A 26,901-nucleotide genomic window follows, 5' to 3' on the forward strand; every position below is an offset into this window, starting at 1 on the left:
GGGGAAGGGTGATAGAGGATGACACCTTTCATTGTCCAACAAGGGGAAAGACTGAACTTCCCCCTATGGGTTTTCTTGCGAAAATTCGGGCTGCAATCCCATATAAATTTGCTTGACGGTGAAACAAAATGAATACAATACAACTTTCTTTTGTTTAAACATGGATAGGATGGTGCCAGTAGTGGTAAAATAAAGGGATCCTGCATATGATTTCAATCAGTTTGTAAGCAGAACTTCTCCGGGGATGAATGGATTAAGTCCTGTTGGCAAGCGTGTTGGGATCACCCAAATGAACATGCCACAGACTGAACCTGGGACCTTCAGTGTGCCAAACGGATCCACTTCCACGAGCTACTGCCCCTCCCCAAGACTTCTGAAAGTCCTTTTTCTGGAACTATCAAACATGGATGTAGATCAGGCTTTCTCAACCAGGGTTGTGTGAAACCCTGGCGTTTCTTGACCACACTAGTAAGGATTCTTGAATGGGTGGGAGTTAATTTGTAATATATATTTAAAAATTGTTAAACAGTTGATGTGGCCATATATGGTCATGTCTACCCCCTCCCAAAATTGCCATTGTTGTGCCTGGAAGGGGTGGGGAGGAGAGGAGGTCCTGATTGGCTGCTTCCCAACCATATTCTGCATAATCATGCCACTCCTGGGGTTTCTTGAAGCCTGAAGAATGCTTTAGGGCAGTGGTCCCAAACCCCCGGTCCGGAGACCGGTCTTGGTCCGTGGATCAGTCGGTACCGGGCCACGGCTCCTCCTCGTCCTCCTCCCTGGCTGCTGCCTCGGGGGCTGCCCTGCCACTCTGCCACCGGCTCACCTTTGGTGTTCTCCAGCGGCCACCATGGCTGGGGCTCCCCCTCGGTGTGGCACTGCGCAGCTGCTGCTAGCAGCGCCCCCAGTGGGCAGCAGGAAGACGGGCGCAGGCGGGAAAGCAAGTGGAGCAGGGGCTCAGGTGGCAACAGCAACACCCCTCGGCAAAAGACTACCCCCTCCCCGGGCCTCAGTAAAATTGTCATGTTGGTGATAAAAACGTTGGGAACCACTGCTTTAGGGGTTTCCCAATAGTAAAAAAGTTGAGAAAGTCTGATCTAGATTGACCTGTCATAAATTTCTCAATGGTCGGCCTTTGGGTTCTACAAATTGCCAGAAGCCTCCGTGCTCTCTGTGTGGCCTTTGTGATGTTCTTGAGCTAGGGATTGGGAAAGTTCTGGATCAAACCTGCAGTGTTCATAATCCCGCTTTGTCTCTTACACCTGCATGGTGTGTTGAGTGTTGGCTTTTGGAAAGGGAGCCCGTGGCAGGATTTCTCTCACGCCTTATGTAATGCCTGTGGTTGTAAACAGAGTGGCGAAAAAAGAGACGCCATTAAGTCGGCACTGGCATAGGAATTAGTTTGGTGTTAAGAAGCTGGATTGCAGTGCTTAATTTGTGTGCATGTATATACAGATATAAGATAATGTGACCATATGTCCCAGGAATGGCAAGACTGTCCCGGGATTTCCTGATTAGTCCCATGTCCCGCGCCATTATTAGATTGTCCCACATCAGCGTGGGCCTCACAAGATGGCGTCCGGCTTTTTCTGATTTGTTTCCTGGCGTTTGCGGCCCCGGCCGCACTGTCTGCGGCGTTTGTTTTGCCTGCCCCGGCTGTGCATAAAGCCCAAAAGCCCTGCCCACCAGCGCTGGGCTCTGCCCCTCTCACCATGCACGTTCTGCCGTGCATTTTGATTGGCTGCCGCTCGGACTCCGCCTTCTTTGTTCGGTGGGTCCAGACCAGAACGGCAGCACGTGGAGGAGGCTAGGCGACGTGAGAGTTGGCCCGTGCAACTGCGGGGCAGCGAGAACGAGGTCTTTTTCCTTTATTCTGCCTGCCTGCCTGCCCTGGTGAATCTCTCCCCCAACCCCTCAGTCCAGCCAGCCTGGCCGGACCGAGGTGCACTGAAAGGCATTTTAGAAGAAAAAAACCCTGTTTGTATTCTTTGCCTCTTTGCCCTGGCTGCATGCTCCGGTGTGTCTCTTCCCCCTCCCCAGCCCAGCTGAAAGGCATTTTAGAAGACCCCCCCCCGTTTGTATTCTTTGCCTCTTTGCCCTGGCTGGAGGTTGGCAAGCCCTTGTGTCTCCAAGCTGTGCAGGCCCTTGGTTATTCCAGACCTCCAGGCATAGCCTGGAAGTTGCCAACCCCCCGGTCAGTGCTGTCCCTCTTTCTCAATCTTGAAATCTGGTCACCTTAATATAAGAGCCTCTTGTGGCGCAGGGTGGTAAGGCAGCTGACATGCTGTGTGAAGCTCTGACCATGAGGCTGGGAGTTTGATCCCAGCAGCTGGCTCAAGGTTGACTCAGCCTTCCATATAATATGTATAATTTAATTGCCAGGGAGAAGGAAGGTAATAAGACTGGGATGAGTTGACTCTGGGTTTTTTTCCCTCGCATTGGGCATTATCGTGTGAAGCCTGCCGTACGGCAAAGAGTGAGAAATAATGGTGACTCACCGGCACTCCACACTTCTCCAGCCTTCTCAAATGTTTCTGGGTGCTTTTTGCTGCTCTTGCACTGCTCTCTCGCTGCTGGAAACGTGAGAAGAGAGAGCAAGGTGCTTTAGTCTTGTTTTGCTTTGGCCTGCCTACCAGTGTCACCAACCAATCCCCTCCCGGTTTGCCTGATTGACACATGAACTTCCGGTGACCACCAAATTTATTTTAAATAGACTTATTAGTTTAAACGCCTATCCGAATATTCATAGAGTTTCAGACAATCACAGCCAAGGGAGGTGTCTGCCAATTCGTTGCTCCAGGTGGGTCTCCATTTTTCAAAAGGACTTCCCGTCCCAGGAAGAGGGGAGAGGGAGGCAGGTGCGAGGGCAGCGGGGGAGAGACCTCGTTCTCGCTGCCTCGCAGTTCCACGGGCCAACTCTCACGTCGCCTAGCCTCCTCCATGTGCTGCCGTTCTGGTCTGGACCCGCCGAACAAAGAAGGCGGAGTCCGAGCTGCAGCCAATCAAAATGCATGGCAGAATGTGCGTGGTGGGAGGGGCTGAGCCCAGCGCTGGAGGGCAGGGCTTTTGGGCTCTATGCACAGCCGGGGAGTAAGTGGAAAATCAAGCCTGGCCCCCCAGATTAGAGGCTGCCACACTTAGCCACTATGCCAGCGGCGCAAACGTGCATATGTGGACCAGCCTCGCATGCACATTTGCACCCGGCAGGGCTGGGCCAACGCGCACACACAGCAGTTTCGTGCATGCGTGCTTTTTGGCCCCACTGGGAGCACAAACACACATGTGCGGCAGGCCCGTGCATGTGCGCATGCATGAAATTGCCACGTGTGCGTGTTTGCGGCCCCACCAGGTGCAAACGCGCATGCACAGCTGGTCCGCTCGTGCACCTTTGTGTGGGGGCTGCCATGCATGCACGGGTCCCCGGGTCCCCCTCCCCTCCCACCCCTCAGCAGCGGTCCACAACACGAAAAAGGTTGCGGACCGCTGCTCTAGATGTCTTCCGCTTCACTCTTTTCTGAGGATGATCTGCCTTGTGCCGGAATGCCAGAGTCCCTAGTCCCGAGGGAGCATGAGCAGAATCAGGTTTTTAACACCCCAGCCTCCTCCCCACTTCCCCCTCTCCCCTCCCGCCCTCCCTTCGGAGGAATAATGTGATAATTGCCATGTGTGACTATTTACTTACGAAGGCGGTGGCACCACCCCCAGTTGGGCAGGTTCATCGCCGGAGTAAAAACACCGCTGCTGGCACCAAGCCTCCAATGGCTGGTAATTGAGCGTGCTTTCTCCCCACGGCAGGTGTATTGCCGCCCCCAAGCTGTTTTCGCTGCCTGTCACGGCCCCCCACCCAACCTCGGTGTGTCACTGTCAGATCGCAAGTCTAACAGGAGGGAAAGCCAGAGACGGCGGGCACGAGAGGGGTCTTGGGAGAACTGACGTGGCAGGTTCAAAAGGTCCGGCTGGCTGGTGATATGTATCTGCATCTGTGTTATCGCCCTGCCCCGGAGGCTCTCGCAGCACTGTTGTAGCCTCCCTGCAAACCTGCGGTGTTAGTTGGGCTGAGGGCTGGCTCCCACGGGAAGCTTTGAAAAGGAGCCCCACAGGTGTCGGAAGTCTTCCTGTAGAAGCTTTGCAAGGCTCTGCCTTCCAGCCCGCCGGGCATAGTGGCTAAGTGGGGCAGCCTCTAATCTGGAGGGCCAGGCTTGATTTCCCACTTACTGGGTGGCCTTGGGCCAGTCTCAGTTCTTTCAGTGCTCTCTCGGCCTCACCTCCCTCACAGGGTGTCTGTGGTGGGGGAAAGAAGGGTAGGGATTGGAATCAGCTTTGGGTAAACAGTGGCGTACAAAATAAACCCACTTCATCTTCTTCTCTTCTTCTTCCTGCTTGCTCACCCAGTCTCTAGCATAGTAGAGATTCTTCTGGTCGTTTCACAGCAGTTTTCTTGTTCCTTTCTGGTTCTCTGGGATGAGGCTCCTCTGTCAGTCTATGGCATTTTCCTCCTGTATCACTTCTAAATGGCTCAGGGTGGCATCCGTCCCTCCTTGTTTCACCCTCGCAACAACCCTAGGGGGTCTTTGGACTATGAGGCCCAAAGATGGCCAGGTCCCACTGATGAATCTCATGGTAGAAAGAGGACGTGGAGGAACCTGTTGGTAAAAGCAATTGGGTTGTGTGTGTGTGTGTGTGTGTGTGTGTGGTTTTGCTACCTAGGATAAAGACTTTGCTCAGAACGAGATGGTCTCTGGGTATATGGAAGGTTCCTATTTGGGGGATGTTGGTGTAGCCATTGCAGGGACAGTAAACAAGGCCACAACCAGAGTGCCGTAGATCCTTTGCAAATGATAATGTTGTCTTTGGAGACTGACTGAAGAAGACGACGAGTTGATTTCTATACCCTGCCCAAAGGGGTCTGAAAGCAATTTACAATTGCCTTTCCTTCCTCTCCCTACAGAAGACATGTATGTGAAGTAGGTGGGGCTGAGAGACCTCTAACACAGGGGTAGTCAACCTGTGGTCCTGCAGATGTTCATGGACTACAATTCCCAATGCTGGCAGGGGATCATGGGAATTGTAGTCCATGAACATCTGCAGGACCACAGGTTGACTATCCCTGCTCTAACGGAACAGCTCTGTGAGATCAGTTGTAACAGGACTGTGACTAGCCCAAGGTCCCCCAGCTGGCTGCATGGGGAGGAGCGGGGAATGAAACGGGGAAGCTCACCGGGTTAGAAGTCGCTGCTCCTATCCACTACACCACGGCGGCTCTTGACTTCAGCTCCTACATTGGACCAGTGGGAAAACGGTGAAACAGTGAGTCAGACGAAGATGAGGGCTTGGTTAGCATTAGAGAAAGCATGCATGCTCTCTCACACACACACACAGCAGCAGAACCCTTCAGTCCAAGGAGATTGATGTCCCGTCCTCAGACAGTCACATACCGCTGCGTCACTGTTCTGACCAGCGTCTCGGCCCGGCTACCTGCCAGAAGGATAAATGGGTTCTGGGAAGCGTCTATAGAGGCGGAGAGGGGGCAATGAATAACCAACCCTATTAAAGCCTGGGACATTCTCATCAGGAGGCTTTTAAGCTGTCTGTCGCTCGTCCCACCGTTCGTGCGTCTCCAAACAAGCCGGGTTTCTCTCTTTTCAACCCTTTGGCTCCCCTGAATCTCAGCCTGGCGGCATTAGTGCCGTTTTGCGGGAGGGCGACGTGGCCCGAAATTGCACTGCATGAGAGTTTGCAAAAATACAGACACGGGTTGGGTGGGTGGGGATCTGAAGGTGGTCAGCCTGTGCTCCAAAGGCCACCAGAGTCTGATGTGACATGGTATGTCTTAATTGCAGAGGGATCTGCCGCTTCAGCCGTTAAATGCACCGGTATTGATGAGCACCGTTTTTTAAGAGCCCAGATGATTTGTGTCTGGTTTGATATGTGGGTTTGCAGCCGGCCTGCCTTGGATCAGAGCCTTATCGTGAATAGCCAGCCAAATGCAGCTGCTGTACATACACTTCCTAATACAATGTTACAGACTCTATATTGGCTTCAGTTTTTGGTATAGACATGTATTTCAAAACCATAGTATCTGTTTAACAATAAATACTATGTATGTATGTATTTATGTATTTATTAGATTTATATAATCCCCTCCTGTCTTGGCTCAGGGAGTTTTACAAAAAACCTGGGAAACATAGTACAGGTAAAAACATGGCTCAGTAATAACAGCAAGTGTAGTAACAATCCCAGCAGTCTTCCATCCTTCCGAGGTCAGTAAAATGAGTACCCAGCTTGCTGGAGGGTAAACGGTAATGACTGGGGAAGGTAATGGCATATTGAGTCTGCCATGAAAACACTGGAGGGTGTCACCCCAAGGGTCAGATATGACTCGGTGCTTGCGCAGGGGATACCTTTACCTTTACTATTACAATACTATTTTTGCATTCTATGTGTTCAATTTGTTGCTCCATATAGACCACATTTTTAATTGAACCCCCCCCCCCGGTCAATGGTGTCCCACTTTACCAATGTTAAAATCTGGCCACCTTACCATACTTACAATTTCCAAATGTAAAAACAGGGCTCTTTATAAGGAAAAAGCCCCGATAGGCTCCATAATGTATCTGGAATCATAACGTAAACCTCAACGTCCCTTAACGCAAGCTATTTGTAACATGGTGTATTTTGGAGGGCCACAGGGCCCGAAATTGCTACCCATGCGAGTTTGCAAAAATACAAAGTGGGGGTGGGGTGGGACCTGAATTTGGGCAGCCTGTGCCCTGCCCCCACACATATGGGATCCAGATGTGGCAACTGATGTCCCTATCTTTATCGCAGAGGTATCTGCAACGTCAACTGGTACATATGTTGGCATTGTTGAGCACCGTTTTTTAGGATCCCAGATTATTGTGTCTCGTTTGATATGTGTTTATGTAGCCCTGCCTTGGATCACAGCCTTGGCAGCTCCAAGAAAGGAATATTTATCTGGAAATGATGCCAATGGAAGAGGGAAGGTAGAGGAGGAATCTCTGTAAAGCATTCAGAAAGCTGGCCAGCTGGCTGCTGTTTTTCTGCCTCTCCAGCCAGTAAGCCTATGTTTTGGCATGTTATGGATATTAGTGTCTGAAAAACCAAGGAATGTCAGAGATGGTCTGACAATGACTTAGGGGTTTGTGTGTGTGTGTGTGTGTGTGTTGGCAGAGTTTAAATTTGCAAGGAGGTACAAAGAATTAGGCTGCTTGAAAGAGTAAAATAGTTTTATTAAGAAGAGAAACAACTTTGCGTAGAAAGAGAGAGGAGAGAGACCTAACTAACTGTCCTAAGTATTGTGTGCAGTCATGATTCTGTTCTGGAGGCAAGCAGGGAGGAAGTGTGCTTAAGGGAGCAGGAAGTCTCCAAAGAGCCAACCAGGACATTGGAGGAAATAATTGAAATATCAGGAAGATTCTGATCTAACTATGCTGAATACACATTTCCTTCAGTGCCCCCTGCAGGACATTCTTTATATTCTGCTCAGTCATGCATACTGCAGATCTTGCAGGTTCCAAGGTTTTGCATATGTGTCTGCTCTTCATCTATTCCTGGACCCACCAGAAATAGACTGATTAATTGCAAGTCAATCTGCAGTTTTCCATTTGAGTTCTTCAGGAAACCTTGGGTGTACACTGTCTGGACTTGCAGATTGATTCGTTTTCAGTTTGCCCAAAAGTCCTAGAACTTGATCTGTCTCCACCTCCATTTGGTTCAGTTCTTCAGACAATGGGGTTGCCAGCCTACAGGTTGGAGAGGAAGAAAAGGTGCATCAGAAGCTGTAAAATAGCTGTAAAATTAATCCAGTTGTAAAGTCTCAATAAGCTCTTTATTTTGTATGAAACCTGGAGCCAGCCTAAAATGAGGTCCAGGTTTTACACTTGTTTTCAAAAGATCAGACTTTCTTCAGTGGTTTGCCTCTCAATTAATATATTCAACAATATTTCTGTTCCCTCCACTTTTTTCAATATTTCATTTTTGGAATAATCCTCAAAGTATCAACATGGCTCCTGGCTCAAAGATAATTTGGAGGGTCTCATCCATGGATGAGGATCTCAACATACAGGTATCTCCAGGTTACGGAGATCAGTTTCCAGTGAGAAAATGGCTGTTCTGGGGCATTATATCTAGCTAAGTTCCCTTCCCTTTCCAAACCCCATCTTTCCTAGATCTACCCTTCCCAAATCTCCAGGAATTTCCTTATCAGATAACAGGCTGTGGCATGCATATGTGTCCCACTTTTTGCACAGTGAAAAGATGTATTTTCTTTGCTGTTTTCCCACCTTCTTTAAGGAATCCTTTGTCATCCAGAGGTCCAGCTGCCTCCCTAGCCAGTTTTCCTGTCCCTGGTATATTTTAAGAAATGCTTCTTGTTTTTAGACATCTGCCCCTCAAATTAACTTTTTTCCTTTCCTTGCTGTTGATTGACGTTTATTTTGCCAGAATGTTCTCCTCTTTGTTCACTTCAGCTGGGGAAATCTTTGACCTTTTCCTTATCATTAAGCTACTCTAGAGCCAGATTCCAACTAGATTTCACTCTTCCTCTGTGCACGTGGTCCATCAGATTCAATCATCCATGACCTAAGAAATCCTCACCCATTCCACTAGATTAAAGTCTGGCCTGCACTGGCATTGTGGCTGTTTCTGCATTAGGAGACATACCTTGTTTTAGGTTCACTTTGGATTTCCTTTGGATGCTGTGAGTCAACTCTAGGGGAATTTCTGCACATGTAAAATGAAGCTGGACAGCTTCTGAATGTTGGTGACATATTCAGGCCCCTCCGCATGATGTTGCCCTCATCCAGAGGTTGCCCAGAAGCCGGGTCACTATTTCACCCATTTTTAACTCATGATGTGGTAAATCCAGGAAAATGGATTTGCCACTATTAAATGTGCAAACCATCGGTGAGCAACCAGCGAGCAACCAAGGCAAAGAATGTTTGGAGGGAGAAAGGTGCAATAGTCTCGGCAGCTTTGTCCCGCCCTCTCTCCCACATTCTCCACTCCATTTCTTGCCCAGCAAGAGAGGCAGATTCCCACCCCGTCAGTTCAACTTCCATTAGGTCTCTCTGTAGTGTTTTTTTTAACAAGTGCCTCCTTCCCTTCCTCCTCTTGGATGTCAGACCCCCATCCCTTCTTCTCCTCTCTTCCCCCCTCCCCTCTGGTCCGCCTGCCTGCTGCTCAGCCATTCCCTTCCACAATTGCCTAGGACTCCTGCCCTCCCTCTCCCTCCCTGAGCATTTTTTAAGTGTGGTGCCACCTCTGTGCTGCCTGTGGTGCTTCCGTGCCACCCCATGATGCCTCCATGCCGCCAGTTCTGCCTCCAAGCTGTCCATGCCACTGCTGCTCTGGTGGCAGGGCGGTGGAGGCCGAACAGGCAGCATGGGGCAGTGTGAAGACAGAACGGACAGTGTGGAGGTGACATGGGGTGACATGAAAGTGACACATGTGGCACATCTGGAGCCCATAAGTGTGGGGGCAGGGCATGAAATCACGGGCTGTGTAAGAGTGAAAGACTGCTTTTTTAAAACTTAGAAACCGTGTTGTAACGCAATCACCCTCTTTTTTTTTAAAGGCAGATTTTTCAGAATGGCGGGAGGAGGGGGGGAAGATGCCGATGAGGAAAAGGGCATTCCCAAATGACTCCAAATGGCGGGTTCGGGGAAAAGCCCGATTGCAGGCATTTCCACATTGGGCAGCCCCAAATTAGACTCTGTTATATTCAACTTGAAAAGATGAAATCTGTTTTTTGGGGATTCCTTTGCTGTGAGGAAAGTGAAGGGGCACTTCAGAATTGTGCCTGAAGAAGCAAGTTTTGGTGAGGAAACGGATGAAAAAGTCGACCCTTTAAAAATGCAAATCCAAACGATATCCCTAGTGGGGAATCAGTCTGTGGCTGTCCTATCTTTGTCTTTTGGCCCTATGCAGACAGACAGCATTTTACAAAACCAAAGGTGAATCATGGCTTGTGGGGGTATCTGGCTTCTAAAAGCCACTTTTCCTAAATGGAGTTCCTGACTTCCTAAATGTGCATTTTGGTGCTGGACCACAGATCCCAACAGGTCGTTGCCTTGCAACGAATAGCCGAGCCAGGAGTGTAAACCATGGGTCAGAACAAATTTCCCCTTTTGCGATATGTCCTATATTACATTAGATATGAACGGCCTGTGACCTTCTGCTCTGAACCTGAAGCTAAGCCCAGAAGCTCCCGGTGCTGCTTATGAAACGGCTGAATGTCAAACGCAAAGGTCTTTGTAGTCAAATTTTGCTTTATCTGGAGATACAACTGAATTGTCAAAGAAAGTATATTCTGCCTTTCTTTGGGGAACAACTGCTGGCCTGTCCACAAATGTGAGAAACAATGCAAACGTTAAGCAAAATATAAGGACCAACTCTTCTTCTTCTTCTTCTTCTTCTTCTTCTTCTTCTTCTTCTTCTTCTTCAAAATAATCTCCCCCTCCCACTTTTCTAATGAAAAGAAAAGACCCTTTGGTAACAGTAAAAGAACTTCTATGAAATGTGTTCTATTTTGGAATGAGCACGTTTTTAAGGCAACATTTTACTCACTCTGAATGTATAATATGAAGATTTTTATGTAAGACAATCTTAGATGATGATAATTCATGTGTATATTACAGACACATTGTAGCATAATTACCAACATATGCCTGTTTAAACGTGACTAATTTTTCCATATTTAAAATGATATAATATGTATGATGATAGTACTCTATTGAATAATTCAGTTTTTTTAGCCTTATGAAGCTGAAGGAAATCTCCCAATATACTGCTAGCCCTGTTTTGACTGCGTGAGACTATTTCTGTCCAAACTCATCTCCTTTTCTTTGCTACAAAGCCTTTTTCCCCTATTTTTAATTTTTTATTCTTTGATGATGGCAAAAGCGAAGATATTAAACCGTACAAGATACAGCTGTTTGCATCCCCTTTTCTCTCTTTAGTCCTGAGTATATTGGCTGTTTTGCTTGGAGGAAATGAAGACATTTATAGTCATAAATGTGCCAAATAGTTTCCTTTCAAGTTATAAATACATTTCGTGTTAATTCTGTCAAATACATTTAGATTTGTTAAGTGTTGCAAATATTTCAGTTGTTTGCACCAGTGTCTGGTTGTTGTTTTCTGGGAAAAGCCCCATTCCCTCCACCCCCCCCCCCCGGTGGCTTCAAAATTTTTGGAAATGTTATATTTCCGATCATGGATAGAAGTAGTAAAATGCCTGGGTGAGAAGCTGGGATGTTTCCTAGGAAACGAGAACTGCTACCGAGAGTATTAATTAGGACTATTAGCAAATATTTTGAATGGCAGTTTAATTTAAAGATTAAACGTAAAAAAAAATTAAAGGTCAACACGGAACGTCTATGTCTCTTTCTCTGGGGCATGCTAACCAGTCCGTGGCGTGTGCTAATCAATGCGGCTTCATGAAAATAACCTGTAGCATGCGCAGCGCATCCTTTAGTGCCACATTTACTCTCCGTCCTCACCCTTCTCTTGCTGCTCACCTTTGGGAGGAGAGCTACAATTCCATGGTCTTTGTTCATTCCCCTTTTCTCTTTCAGGACTGGCAGCAAGGCATGCGTGGTCAGTCAGACTCTCTGGATTTGCCATAGATCTCTGCAAGTTGCAAAACTTTAGCTGCTCTCACAGTTTAATTAGAACTTTAGGATGCTTAGGGCTGATCCTGCGTTGAGCAGGGGGTTGGACTAGATGGCCTGTATGGCCCCTTCCAACTCTATGATTCTATGATTCTATGATTCTATACACACTTCTCTTGGATGCTTAGGGCTGATCCTGCGTTGAGCAGGAGGTTGGACTAGATGGCCTGTATTGCCCCTTCCAGCTCTATGATTCTATGATTCTATGATTCTATACACACTTCTCTTGGATGCTTAGGGCTGATCCTGCGTTGAGCAGGAGGTTGGACTAGATGGCCTGTATTGCCCCTTCCAGCTCTATGATTCTATGATTCTATGATTCTATACACACTTCTCTTGGATGCTTTGGGCTGATCCTGCATTGAGCAGGGGGTTGGACTAGATGGCCTGTATGGCCCCTTCCAACTCTAGGATTCTATGATTCTAACTTAAGGCATCTGCCCTGCATTTGGGCTCATTGCTGTGCAGCCTCAATCAAGAAGTTATCCATGGATCTGTTTACTGACATTCTGCAGGCCTTTGGGGAATATCTGGAGATTTGGGAGTGGAGCCTTGGGGAGAGGAGGCATAGTCTCTTTGTTCCTGGATGTTCCAGCTAGGTAGGTGGGTTTGAGAGAGCTCTCAGAGAGCTGCTCTTTGAGAGCAGCTCTAAGAGAACTGTGACTAGCCCAAGGTCATCCCACCTGGCTGCGTGTGGAGGAGGAAGTGGGGAATCAAACCCGGTTCCCCAGATCAGAGTACGCCACTCTTCAAGGTATACGCTTTTGCGGGCAAAACACACTTATTCAGATACAATTAATAGAAATTACCAGTCCATCTGTGTAGGCAGAAGGGGAACTGTAAATTCTGACATGGCGTTATTTTCTCCTCATGCTGCATATTTGTTGGATATCTCTATGAAGCCAGGGCAGTTAAGATCTGGGCCCCAGATCACTGGCCTACCCCTGTTGATGCTCCCTGAGGCATTAGTTAAGCAGCGTGGAGAGCTGAGAAGACGGACCATTTTATCACTGCCAGGGGAGGATTTTTATCTGGTTTTATGATTGTTTTATGGGGATTTTATTGTGGGGTATTAATGTTACCCGCCACGAGCTGCTGTGTGGGAGTGGCGAGGAATGAATGAATGAATGAATGAATGAATGAATGAATGAATGAATGAATGAATGGAGCTGTTAATTTACGCCTAATTTAGTCTCCCCTTATATCTGTACTCTGATGATTCCTCTTTCACTTCATGTGCACAAAAGCTTACACCTTGAATAAAACGTCTGTTTAAAAATCTCCAAAGATGGAGAACCCACCACCTCCCGAGGAAGCCTGTTCCACTGAGAAACCGCTCTGACTGTCAGGAACTTCTTCCGGATGTTTAGACAGAATTTATTTTGCATTAATTTCATCCCATTGGTTCTGGTCCGTCCCTCGAGGGCAAGAGAGAACATCTCTGCTCCATCCTCTACGTGGCACCCTTTTAAATCCTTGAAGATGGTTATCATATCCCCTGTCAGTCGGCTCCTGATAATAATAACTTTAACATCTCTAGATCACCCTCCTGAGACAGGCTCAGGGCAGCGTACCTACACAAATTATCAATAACAGCAATTATAACACAATTAAACAGTAGGAACAATCCAACAATCTGAAACCTATTAGCAGTTCAGCAGCATCTAATGAACAGCAATCGATTACTGTCTTTCCACCTATACCTGAGTTGCTCATGAGCGAAGGAAATGAAGGAGACATACGGAGACCTCTGGCCAGGGCATGCTTTTTAATTTGCATTACAAAAGAGTTTGGAGCAATAGTCTCCTTAATCCTCATGCCACAAAATGGCCCTTCCCCTTCTCTCCTTGGTTCTTGCACGTGACCGGTTTTACTAAGTTGTTCCGTTTCGGATCCCCCACACAAGTGGCCCAGGAGAGAGCAACAACCAGGCTTCTTGGAGGAAACATGGGCTTAGTTGACACAGGACAGTGCTAATGGGCGGAGAGCAGCAATAGCTCTGGCATCTATGTCCGAGGCCTGCAAAAACTGGGACCAGACTACATTGGCAAGGCGGAACGCATTGTTAACCCTTTGCCTCCTTTCTTTGTTGCAGACCAACGATGCCTTAGGAGCCACCTGGAACTGGCTGTACTTCATACCTCTCATCATCATCGGGTCATTCTTCGTTCTCAACCTTGTCCTGGGAGTGCTTTCTGGGTGAGCCCGGCGGAATTTTGGTGTTTTCTTTCTTTCATCCAACGGAATTCAGCGTGCAAATTTCCGCCGATTGTTCTGTTAGGAACTCTCCGCCTTTGTCCGCCGCAGTTTCTGAACCGGGTTGGTGACGTGAGTGGGGAAATGAAGAATGAGGGTGGGGGCCTGCTTGTTTTGCTGTTAGGATGAGAAAAAAAATCAAAGGGATGCTCTGTCTCATTGCCTGCCTGTGCATGCACACACGCACACAATTAACCTGAAGACAAATCTTCAGACCTGAAGAAGGTCTCTTCCGCCTCGAGTTTTGTTAAAATGAAAGGGGCGTATGCATGGCTACAGTAGAGCTCCCATTCGTTTCATTCCAGCGGGGCTTTCCTACAGAAAAACCAGCTCTCATTTACTTCTTCTCATCTGACAACGAAGCCACTAGGGGTGTGCAGCTGTGGGTCCAGCTGTGCATACGCAACACCGAAGCCTGATTATAATCTCCTGGGTGAACCTAGAATGTTGTGCATGCTCCTCCTCTGGGTTGTTCCGTGTCTCCCAAAGGGTCTTTGGTCCCCATGATCCAAGAACCACTAGGGTAAGGCTGGTTACTCCTGAGGAGGGGAGTGGGGGAAGAATTCCAAGCAGCTTTTCTTGGAGAGACGGTTTAGGTGATGGCTGCGTGGGTGAGTCCTCGCGTGAGTCCGCCCCGAGTGAATGAGGTTAGGATGTTGCTGCATGTGGATGTTTGCATATAGACGGCAGCACTGTAACCTCTTTTATTTGTCCCCGAGGAAATGGGAGTTTAATGGGAACCCTCAGTCCAGGGGTTGAAAAGATGCAGAGCTTCTGGTCTCCATGACGACCAGCCACGTGCCTGCACAGGCGTGCTCCGAATACTGCCAGAAGCCTCATGCATGTGGAGGTGCAAGGTTCCCAAGAAATACTAGCTTCTGTTCCACCTGGCCCTCCCCTCGGCCCCTGCGCTGAGATTTCCTTAGCAATGTTAGAAGCCTGGACCCAAAATGCCAGATTTTGCACATTTCCCAGTGGATCCCCCTGTAATTATTCAGGACTCCTACTCCTTTGGTTTTCTAGTTCTCTTGAACAATAGAGTGTCCGATCCTCACGTTCGTGTAGAAAATCTTAATTTCCTGATTCTCACAACCATGTTTAAGAATACTGTCATAAATCAAAAGGCAATTTAAAATGATATGAATCTTTTAGAGAGTTCAGGGGGTTCCTTTCTCCAAAGGTAGTCATAACTTTAGTCTGGAGATGAGCTATAATTCCAGGTGATCTCCAGATCCCACTTAGGGTTGCCAGATCTGGGTTGGGAAATATTTGGAGAGTTTGGGGGTGGAGCCAGGAGTAGGTGGGATTTGGGGCAGAGAGTACAATGCTAGTGAGTCCACCTGGAAACTTTCCCTGTGAGTTAAGGAGGCAATCCTCCCCTGTTTGGGAACCATTGCAGAAACATGTACGCAGCTTTTTCAGATTGGGCTGCCAGCTCTGGGTTGGGAAATCCCTTTCACCTTCCAAAGCCGCCATTTTCTTCAGGGGAACTGATCTCTTTAGTCTGGAGATGAGCTATAATTCCAGGTGATTTCCAGGTCCCCCCTGAGGACTGGCATCCCTATCCCTGTCTCCACTGAGAATGCTCTGCAGATTTGAATAGGCACTGAGTAAATCTAGGGTTACTAGGGATGCCAGTCCCCAGTCAGCACATCTTTAGATTAAAGAGATTGGTTCCCTTTGGAGAACACGGGTGCTTTGTAGGGTGAATTCAATAGCAATATACTCTACCAAGATCCCTCCCCAGCCCATTTCCCAACCTAGAACTGGCAACCCTAAGGGTTACTAAGCATTCCCAAGCTCTCAGTGGAAGTAGGGAACTTCCCACCCCATCTCTTCTTTCCTACTACCATGAGCAGTGGTAGGGGGGGGGGGGAAATGGCCAATGGCACGACATCACTTCAGACCTCTCTAGGAACTGCCGGAAAATTGATGGTGATTCCTAGAGAGCCGTGATGTCATTTCCAGGATTGCCTTGGAAGTGATGTCATACCATTGCTGATGGCCACCCCTCATGTCCTTCCTCCCAGTCTCTCACTGGTTGCCCGGTGGTTCAGGCAACCTTAAGCTTGTATCATAGTGATTTCACAGTTCTGGGAAAAAGACACATCAAATTCCAGTTCTTTCTCCACATCTTGTCTGTTTTATACTCTTGCTTGTTAAATATGTATTATCACATGGTCAGCTTTTGGACTATTAACTTTCCAGAGGGGATTTTCCCCTCTTTTTCTGTCCATCTGGCTTGGTGATCTCTCGCCAGAACAAGTTCTCTAAGCTGTCAGGATCATTTTCAGAGCATCTTGGTCCAGACCAACTTGGATGCCGCATCTAAGGATCAATGAAGTGCCCTGAAGAGCTGTAATTATGACTTTTGGAGTAAACATAAATAAGCAGCTACATCTGGAGCAGAACAGCCTCCAGAATGGCTGAAATGTTCTTGGGTAGCATCCAGTGTCTGCGTAGGTCACACAGAGGCATTCAAGCCTCTCGGTGATTAATGTCTGGGGATCAATCAGTACAGCTTCAACGTCCCAATCTGGTGTTTTTCGGTCTGAAAAGTGCTTTTCTTTCAGAAGGAAAAGAAAGAAAATCGTTCTCGATTCCCCTTGAGTCAAAGGGGGCATTAAGCAGTCTCCTGGCCAACTCCGTAATTATGCCCTGCCTAATTACTTTCTCTTGGATGTGCTATTCTCTTCTTTCTTTTTTTTTTCATTTCCTACTTTTCGAAAATGGCTGTGGATGGTTTCCTGAATCCTGCTGCACAGCCGGGAGCATTTATACTCAATTTTTTTGTACCCTGTCCTTCCTTCAAGAAGCACAGAGATGGCCTGTTTCCCGTGGGGTTACCTCAATTTATTCTCACAATGCCCGAGAGGGAGGCAACGGAGGGTGGTGAGAGCGCAGAATGACAGAAAGGGCTGGAAATGGACGAGGGAGCACACAAGGCAGAATTCATGTTGGAAGTGCTTTCAGCTGGCAACTATCATTTTGGTTCACCATTCTAAAAAGGGGGATGGGATGGAGTTGTGGATTAAACCAGTTGATCAAGACAGGTTAGACTGGAAGAGTAACTTGGTCAGGGCTAATATGACCACCTGTCCCGCAAATGGCGGGACCGCCCCAGGTTCCCCCCAAATGCCCCGTATCCCGAACAGTTGCCAGATTGTCCTGCGGCATCAAGGTGGAGTAGGCGCGTCCCTTCCCCATCCCTTCTCTGGCAGGGCAGCGGTTGGCAGCATACGCAGAAGTCAGCCTCTCACCCTTTCTTCCCCACCCAGGAGGGCCCGCCTTGGCCACAAGGAGAAAGGGAAGGAGGGCAGGCTGGGCGCAAACCCTGCATGTGTGGTGGGAGGATGGGCTGCACACAGAGCCTCCTGTTGCCTGGTGTGGCCACCAAGGACAAGGTAGGAGTGAGGGAGGGAGGCCGCTGCTGCTGCTGCACCTGCACTGCTGCCGCCACATTGTCGCTGCTGTTGCTGCACCACCGCCGGGCTGCCACTACACCGCCACCGCACGCACTGCCACAACAGCAGCAGCGGCGCATCCTGCCTTACGGCCCCAGAATTCTGGTCACTTTAGTCAGGGCATGAGCTTCCTTTCAACTTCAACTGTAAGCCCAGCAGAAGAGCTCCATCTAGCAGGCCCTGCAGAACTGTGCTAGTTTTGTCAGGGCCCTGATGTTCTCCAGGAGCTTGTTCCACCAGGTAGGGGCCAGAGCTGAAAAGGTTATAGATAGGTGGTCCCTCAGATACGCAGGTCCCAGACTGTGAATGGTCTTGAAAGTTAACACCAAAACCTTGAACCGAACCTGGAACTTGACTGGCAACCAATGAGTTGCTGCAATATTTGTCTTATATGGGTACTCCATGATGTCCTTGTGATGACCCAGGTGGCCATATTTTGGACCAGTTGCAAACTCCGGATTAGAACCAAGGGTAGGCCTGCATATTGCTGGTTACAATAATCTAGTCTAGAGGTTACCGTCACATGGATCACTGTGGCTAGGTGCTCTGGGGACCTAGTAGCTTAGCTTGGTGAAGATGGGAAAATGCTAATTTTGTTAGGTACTCTTCTGATTTGAGCCTCCAAGGAGAAGTCAAAGATCATACCCAAATTCTTGGTCATATGTACAGTTGTCCATTGCACTCTGTCCAGAAGAGGGAGATGCTGACTGGCCCTTTACTACTGTCTACAAGAGCCTCCAAGGAGACGTCAGAGATCATACCCAAATTCTTGGTTGTATGTACAATTGTCTGTTGCACTCTCTCCAGTCGAGGGAGATGTGTCTGGCCCTTTCCTTCCCAGCCACAGGATCTCTGTCTTTGAAGCATTCTTCCTGTTAACAACCACATTATCGATTATCCTGCATATGTGGGCCAAAATACACATGGTGACACAAGTTGGCTTCCGCTTGTCCTGAGAAGGAAACAGGCTACTAGCGCTTAAAATCAAAAAGGCGGCAGAGCAGCGTGGTGCAGTGGAAAGCCAGTATGGTGCAGGGGTTAAATGTGGTGGCTTCTACAGAGTTACCAGTTCCAGGTTGTGAAACTCTTGTAGATTTAGGGTTGGAACCTGGGAAGATAGGGACCTGGGTGGGATACAATGCCACAGAATCTACCATCTAAAGCATACAGTGCCACAGAGTCCACCCTTCAAAGAGTTTCTCCAAGCGAATGGATCCCTGTAGTCTGAAAACGAGCTGTCATTCTGGGGGATTTCCAGGACCTTCCTGGAGGCTGGCATCTCTTCCTCAGAGGGCTGGTAAAAATGGAAGAGGGGGGAGCATTTATGGAGCCCTGAATTCCTTGGAGGAAAGGATGGGATAAATAAAGCACTCAGTAAATAAATTTTCCACAGTGGATTAACACATATGAGTCAGTTCAGATGACAGATGCTGATGTGCCAGCACACAAAAGTGGTGAGGCAGGGAAGGATTGAGCTTGCCCAGAGCCAATGGGTACAAGCTGAACCTACTTGGCAGGGAACAGGGGCTTGTCTTGCACCCAGAAGGCATTTGCCTGAGTCTGGGAGGGAAGGAAAACAGAGGCATAAGCCACATCTGCCACCAGCCTTAGCAGGATAGGCACCTGACGGGCCTCTTTCAGGTTTTTGGTTGGGGAACCAAACCAGCACACTGAGCAAAATGGATGGTAGAGCAGCAGGTTAGCCAGACAGGGTTACCAGCTTCCAGGTAGAGACTGGAGATCTTCAGGAATTACAACTGATCTCCAGGCTTCATAGATTGGTTCCCCTTAGGGTTGCCAGCTCTGGGTTGGAAGATACTTTGGGGGTGGAGGCAGGAGTGGGTGGGATTTGGGGCAGGGAGGGATCTCATTGTTGTATAATGCTATGCATTCAAAGCAGCTAATTTCGCCAGGAGAACTGATTTTTCACCTGGAGATGAGCTGTAAAATTAGAAAATCCTTGTGTCGCACCTGGGAACTGGTATCCCTGGTTCCTCTGGAGAAAATGGTTTTTTCAGAAGGTAGACTCTATGGCTTATACCCTGCTGAAGTTCTCTCACCTACGAAAATCCCACCTTCCCAAGGCTCCACCCTAAATCTCCAGGAATTACTCAACATGGAGTTGGGCATTTATGTTACTACCAGAGGTTACCTACTCCTGTAATAATGCCCCATTTCACTTTTACAAATATTGCAATTCTGTCTAGGGTACGGTTCCCCAAAGTGGTGCCTATTCCAGCACCTTTACTGGCATCCACCAAATATTTTTAGAAAGTGTGCACAACCAGGTGTGTATTTTGCCCAGCAAGGCTGCTGATTTGCCATTGGAGATCTGATTGGCTGGGCAGATCTTTAAAAGTGTTGCCTGGGTGGCAGTTGCCAGAGCACATACCTTCACTGGGTGAATGAAGGTAAGCTGTGTGCATGCAAGAAAACACTGTAAAACAATATGTTATTTCTCAAAGATATTGCACTATGTTGCTTTTCAAAGACATCCCGTTGCAGCAACCACTGCAAATTGCAGCCACTGAGGGATTGCCAGGCTGGACAAGGACTGCGCATGATTGGCATTCCTGCGATGCATGGTTTCACATTTTGGGGCCCCGCCTGCTCTTTGACCAGCTGCTTGGTGGCCTCAGGTTTCTTGCCTCTGGCCCATTAACAGTTTTGCCAGGAGTTTTGCTGACAATGGAGTCATGTGCTGGAGGGCTAGAAATTGTGTCAGCCGTTGCAGCCAGTCTCCCCGTGCTAGCTTGGACAATGCGTCCTTGGTTGTTTGGACCATACACTCTGCCTGCCCATTTGTTGAAGGGTGGAATAGTGCCAAGGTTACCTGGCGAATCAGGTGCTCCTACAAGAATGCCTAGAATTCGGCTGAGGTGAATTGTGCCCCGTTGTCGGAGACAACCATGTCCGGCAGTCCATGGATCACAGAGAGGCACTGCAGGGTCTTTATGAACATGGCCAATGTCATTGAGGTTACTGGAGATTTGGGGGTAGAACTTGAGGAGAGCAGGGTTTCGATGCAATGCCATGCAGTCCCATCTTCCAAAGGGGTCATTTCCTCCTGGGAAAGCCAATTCTGTCCCCTGGGAATCAGTTGTAATCCGAGGAGATCTCCAGTCACCACTCATCTGTTGTCAACCCTAGGCATGAGCAGTTCAGTTTTTCATTTGCTCAGCCTAAGCACTGCAAAGGGATGAAATGACAGCAGGGCTTTTTCAGTGGTGGCATGATACCATTGAAATGTCAGGCCCCGTACCTTATCTTCTTCTAGGTCCCAGGCTAATCTAACAAAAGGATTTTGTCTTTCAAACTTCCCCTGCCCTGCTTATAGCTCAGGGATCTTTTTATCATACGTCCTCTTGGGCTGCTAAGTGGTGTGTTCTATGCTGCTGCTATCTCTCGGCTCGGTTTAATGGCACTAGCCTGTTTTTATTTTAATGGCTTGTTTTATTAGTTATCCGCTGCCTTGAGTGGGTCTCTGGAGAGACATCATAAATAAATAAATGTGAGGATAAAATAGGGCAGCTGGGGTGGGGAGCTGCGTGCCCCGCCCTGAGCTACTCTCAGGGAGTGCGGACATGCAGATATAACCTGTTCCGGTCATGTAATTAATCAACCAAGGTATATTAATTGGGCGACAGCCCTGCTGATTTCATTTTGTGCCCTTTCCCAGGAGCTTCAGAGCAGTGCCCGGCCATCTAGGCGTGTGCTAATTCAAATGCTTTGAGAGGACTTAATTTTTCTCAACCGCTTCAGGAAGTGAGGGTGTGCCACATGTTGCTTGAGAGAATTACATGTTGCTGGAAATAAATTTAATTTCTGCAGCGGTGCTGTGCCTCCTTTGTGTCTCTGTTAATGAACATTATGTCCTGGGGAAGATGCGCTAAGTTGGCCCAGGCACAAGCAAACTGACTCTAATGCATGCAATTTAGACCCACTCAGACGGCAGGAGACCTGAAACACCATACAGCTGCAGCTGTGCTGCAAATGATAGAATATCGCTCGTGAGGTGGAATCTGGGAACTCCCACAGAATCCAGAGAATCTCATGTCGTTTTCTTACGAAAAGCAGCTTTTCTAGTTCATGGGCTCTTGTTAAAATCCAAGATGTGCAAAACTATACGGATACATGATAGTCCTGGTATAGCTCTCTTTTGCAGAATTATCACCCTTTGACCTTCATTTTGTCTAGAAGGCCAGTTCACTTGCTACAAACACATGAACACATGAAGCTGCCTTATCCTGAAACAAGATAGCAAAGCGTAAATACATGGGGGGGGGCATATAAAGTAGGGAGGAAACAGTGTGACTCAACAAATCTTATAGTTAAGAGAAGAATGCATATGTTCCTAGCAGATGTTAGCATTTTAAAAAGATATTCTTGGCTTCAGAATCCTTAATGTCATCAAAATAACACTAGACTCTCAGGTAATATCTAGTTTCACTGTAAAACTTCTTCAGCTTTGTGATAATGGTTGCATATGACAAAAAAAATTGAAATACAGCAAAATGTCTTTTAGAAGCAGAATAAAGGTCTATTCTGATCTTGTGGTCTTGGTGCAAGAGAGCGAGCCTGAAAATAGGAGGATTTAAGGAAATTATCTTTTCAAATTATCTCCTCCAGTGCCCTGATTGGCTCAATAGGGGACTTCCTGCTTGTTTAAGCACACTTCCTCTCTGCTTACCTCCAGAACATTAGTTGATCACAGGAACAACTGCAGAAAACAGCTAGCTAGATGGTTAGGTCTCTCCTCTTTCGATACATAGCTGTTTCTCTTCTGAATAAAACCTATTTTATTCTTTAAGCAGCCTGAGGCTCTGCTTTCTCTGCATATTCAAACTCTGCCAACACTTCTATGTAAAAATATCATAGTGTTGTGAGTTTTCCCATCCCCCTTCTGTCCCAATAATAGCAGCAGGGAACTCTGAGCATCACATCACACACATCACCTTTCAAAATGTTACAGGGAAGAGACAAGCCAGAGGAACTGTGGGGAGATTCTTTTGCCAGGAGGCACATGAATAGTTTTGCCATCTCCAGGTTGGGGGACTTGGGGGTGCATAGTCTGGGGAGGATGGGATTTGGGGTGAGAGGGACTTCAGCGGGGCATAATGCCATAGAGTCCACCTTCCCAAGCATCCATTTTTTTCAAGGGAACTAATGTCTATTACCTAGAGATTAGTAGAAATCTCAGGAGATATCTATCCACCATATAGAACTTCTTAAGGTGTCATTCCCGCCTTATTCTGAAAGGGACGATGGACTCTTTTAAATGCCAAGGCGAGAAAATTACCCACTTGGAGGTAACTGCATCCTTATGCCTTCTTTCAAATGAGATAGTCAATTAAATATCCCCTTTTCGACTGTCTGTGCTCACTGTGATAAAATAAAATCTGAGCATCTCTGTTTTATGAGCTCTTCTTTCCCTCTACCCCCTTTGGTGCTCAGCCTTTGAAACGAAAGGCTAATATTGTAATTAAAGGATCAGTCTTCAAGCACTTCTTTGTGCTTAAGTTCTTCCTATTTCGAGGCTTGCTCTCTTGCACCGACTTTGGTCTCGAGAGAGCCTTCCTCGGCTCCTCCAAGAAGCATCTGAATTGATTCTGCAATCTGTTGCAGTGTGTGTGTGCTTTGCTCAATTTACATTTTTTTTTCTTCCCAACCATTGATACATAGCAAAGGAGGAATAGCATCAAGTTTGAGCAACTAATAACAAAGATCACTGGAGACGCACGTGTGCATTTTCAGGAGCAGAAAGGGATTTGCCAGCTGCACACAAAACACAACAATGCATGCCAGCTAGGTTAGGGGGAAGGAAATGTCTATCGCAATAAATGTCTATCGAGAAAAGAGGTGGGTGATTTCAAGAGGACAACAGACTGTGTGGGGTGAGAGGCATGAACACCAAACCAAAGTGCTGCTGGCTTGTTGTTGTTCCAGCGGTGGCCGTGTCTCCTGATCCTGCAAAAAGTGTGGAGTTTTTATTTGAGAAGTTGAGAGGAAACAGTGGATAGTGTGTATGTATACATTGCTGCGTTTGTGTATATTTTTCTGTGCCATGCATTGCCATATGCAATGTAATAGGAGGAGGAGGGTCAATAAATTTTGAAAATGCTAGTTGCCATGGCAACTGAGGCCTAGCTATGCAATGAGCCGGGGAAGTGGACTTGTGAATTGGAGATGCAGTCAAGAGTTGCTTAAAACCTAAGGCAGCCTTTTTCAACCTTTGGACCATTGAGGAAACACAGAAATATTTTTCAGGTTTTGAGGGACCCCAGAAATGACAACTTGCCCCTTCAGAGAAGTGGGTGCAGAAGTAAGATGTGGGAGCCAGCCAATTGATCGATCATTTACCGCTTCCATTGGGGAGAAAGAGACTAGGCCTGTAGAGCAACAGGGGAAGTGGGCTCCAGTGACATCTAGTGATGTCAGCGGCCATCTGGACTTCTGGGGAAGGCCGTGTGATCCCTGGAATCCTGGGTGTAAACTGCACAGAGCTTTTATTCCAACCCCAGATCGATTCAGTCCCTGCCCTCTACACAGAATGCGATTTCCGTTTGGATTTTGGGCGATTTAAATTTTCCTTCTGCAGCAAGAAGGATTGATCTGGAGTGAACCTACCTTTATTGTACGATATCTTGGAGTGCTTTTAATGCACAATATATTTTAAAATCTGGTTTGGGAAAACTAGCTCCGTGGTAGAGAACCTTTGATAGGCCACACCTGATCATGTGACAAGCTTGCCTTAAAGTAGAAGCCCCTAATTTCTCTCAATTTCTGTCAGACCTGAATTTTTCGTCCCTCCTCTGCCTTTTTCGATCTTCTCCCCCACCCCTCCAAGAAAAGAAAGAGGCTCCCTGCCTGGCTCTTCTCTCCCCCCCTTCAAGAAAAGAAAGAAAGAGGCTTGCCTCCCCCCCCTTCTGAGCCTCCCTAACCACATGCAGAAGACTTTCCTGTTTCAATGGGGATGGGGGGAGATGAAAACCCGAGTTCAAAGCGATCTGACTTCAACAGATTGACAATGGAATAAAGAAAGTAAGTGCAGACTCTGCCCTAGTTGGGAATCCCTGACCTAAGGAAAGAAGGGGTGGCCAGAGAGACTCTCATTGGGGAAGTTTTTATTCCCAGTGGTCTCTGAGAATTGGTAGTATACAGGAGAGAAAAAAACAGAAAATGAACTTAAGAACTGTGATATATTGAAACTCTGATGCCACCCCATGCACACGCACACACGATAGGCATGCCAACTGTAGATTAGGAAATACCTAGAGATTTGGTGAGTAGAGCCTGGGGAGAGAGGAGTTTGGGGAGGGGGGACCTCAGTGGGATATGATGCTATAGAGGAGGGTTTCCAAATTGTGGCTCTCCAGATGTCCATGGACTACAATTCCCATGAGCCACTGCCGGGGCTCATTGGAATTGTAGAGCATGGACATCTGAAGAGCCACAGTTTGGCCACACCTGTCATAGAGTCAACTATCCAAGCAGCCATTTCCTCCAAGGGAACTGTCACCTGGTGATAGGGATGGAAGTCCCCAGGTGGGAACTGGGGATCCCCTGGTTTTACAGCTCATCTCCAGGCAGCAGATATCAGTTCCCCTGGAGAAAATGGCTGCTTTGGACGGGAGGCTGCATAGCATTATCCTCCACTGAGGTCCCTCCCTGCCCGAAATCCTGCCCACTCCTGGCTCCACCTCCAGATTCTCCAGGTATTTCCCATCCCAGAGCTGGCAACCCTATCTGGAGCTCAGTTCTAATTCTGGGAGATCTCCAAGTCCCACCTGGAGGCCAGCCAGCCCTACCGCACAAGGTAGTGTCCGAACGTTTTCTGTAAATGAAACAAGATCCTTTGAAGTCTTCCCCCGCGTCTATATTCAGTGCTCAAGTGGACATCCATATTCAGTAGTCTGATCTGGGTGTTTTGCACTTCTGTAGCGCTTTCCCTTTGAAGGTCTCGAGCTTCCTAGGAACTGCTTTGTATTACTTGGTGGTTGGTTTTTATTTAGGGGGGGGGGAGGGTTGCCCTGGAGGACAGGGATAACAACCATTGTTGATGCCCTGTGAATAATTCACCACGAATAAAGTGCAGAAATAGGTTTTAAACAGAAATCCTGTCAGATCCTCCTCAGCGTACTGTTAGACTTCCACTGTTTAATATTTATTGAAACCCGTGGTCTGTCTTTTCCCTCAGGACGGGGATAATGGAATGGTGTTTTTTGATACGGCTTCAAAACAACCTTGCAAGGTAGTGATTTCCCCCTCCCCCTCACAGTATGGAAGATTGGGGAGCACCCCCACTTCACTGAAGCCCAGGAAAGGATGGCTGTCCCTGCTGTGGGGAGAGAGAGAGCTTAGGGAGATCTCCCAGTCAAATTCAAGGACTGAATTTGAAAAGCAGCCGTCATTGCAGAGTGCTGGTTTGTGCCACTGGGGAGATGACCTAATGACAGCATGACTCTCTTACATGATGTCTCCCATTATTTTTGTTGGCTCTCCACCCCCAACACCATCCTTTTGGGGATGGCAGGAGTTTTCTTTGGGAAGGAAACGGTAGAAAAGATCTACTTCCACCACCCAACTCTGTTTGCTGTTCATAGGATTTGACCCACAGCAATGTCTTTCCTCTCAGGATTGGGATAATGGCCATGTCTCCTTAGCAGCCAACCTGGAAGAGGACTAGAGTGATGGTTGCCCTCTTCAGTTTTTGATTTTGGGGTGGGATGGGATTGCATCCTCGCATACAGGCCCTCTGCATATTGGAGGGAGGAACGGTGCGTGCGGAGAGAATTCTGTTACGTTTTGTCGGTTAATGTCAGTTAGTGTCAGTTAACAGAATCTCAGTCAGTCAATCTGTAAAGAAGTAGCCGTGTTGGTCTGAAGTAGCACAATGAAATCAGAGTCTGAGTAAGCGTGCTTGCACTCGAAAGCTTACGCCTTGAATAAATCTTTATTGGTCTTAAAGAAGAAGAAGAAGAGTTGGTTCTTATATGCCACTTTTCCCTACCTGAAGGAGGCTCAAAGCGGCTTACAGTCGCCTTCCCATTCCTCTCCCCACAACAGACACCCTGTGAGGTGGGTGAGGCTGAGAGAGCGCTGATATCACTGCCCGGTCAGAACAATTTTATCAGTGCCGTGGCGAGCTCAAGGTCACCTAGCTGGCTGCATGTGGGGGAGTGCAGAATCGAACCCAGCATGCCAGATTAGAAGTCGGCACTCCTAACCACTACACCAAACTGCCACTGGACTCTGATTTTAGTCTGTAAATAAGTAATAAATAAATACATCTTTATTTTTTCTAGCCCACCCTTCCAATACAGCTCCAGGCGGGTAAACAACATCATAAAAAATAAAATTAGCTTAGAAGCATAGCAAACTAGTTTCCCCCAACTAAAATTATTCTGGATAATTCACACTGGGAGCCTCTGCTTCTATGTACTTGTATATTCGCGTCAGAGCCAGTGTTTCAATAAGTTAGTGCAACTAAA

The 26,901-nt window shown here is 47.6% G+C and overlaps 1 protein-coding gene across 6 annotated transcripts in view; it reads left to right on the forward strand.

Annotated features, from left to right (window-relative positions):
• CACNA1E (calcium voltage-gated channel subunit alpha1 E) overlaps nt 1–26,901 on the forward strand; it is a 584,956-nt gene that overhangs the window by 362,983 nt on the left and 195,072 nt on the right. For all 6 annotated transcript variants that reach the window (XM_077332237.1, XM_077332232.1, XM_077332235.1 and 3 more), the window contains exon 9: nt 13,786–13,889. In XM_077332237.1, the coding sequence (XP_077188352.1) occupies nt 13,786–13,889 (104 nt within the window). The remainder of the gene's footprint in view (nt 1–13,785; nt 13,890–26,901) is intronic.

Source organism: Paroedura picta, chromosome 4 (assembly GCF_049243985.1).
Source record: "Paroedura picta isolate Pp20150507F chromosome 4, Ppicta_v3.0, whole genome shotgun sequence".
NCBI lineage: Eukaryota > Metazoa > Chordata > Lepidosauria > Squamata > Gekkonidae > Paroedura > Paroedura picta.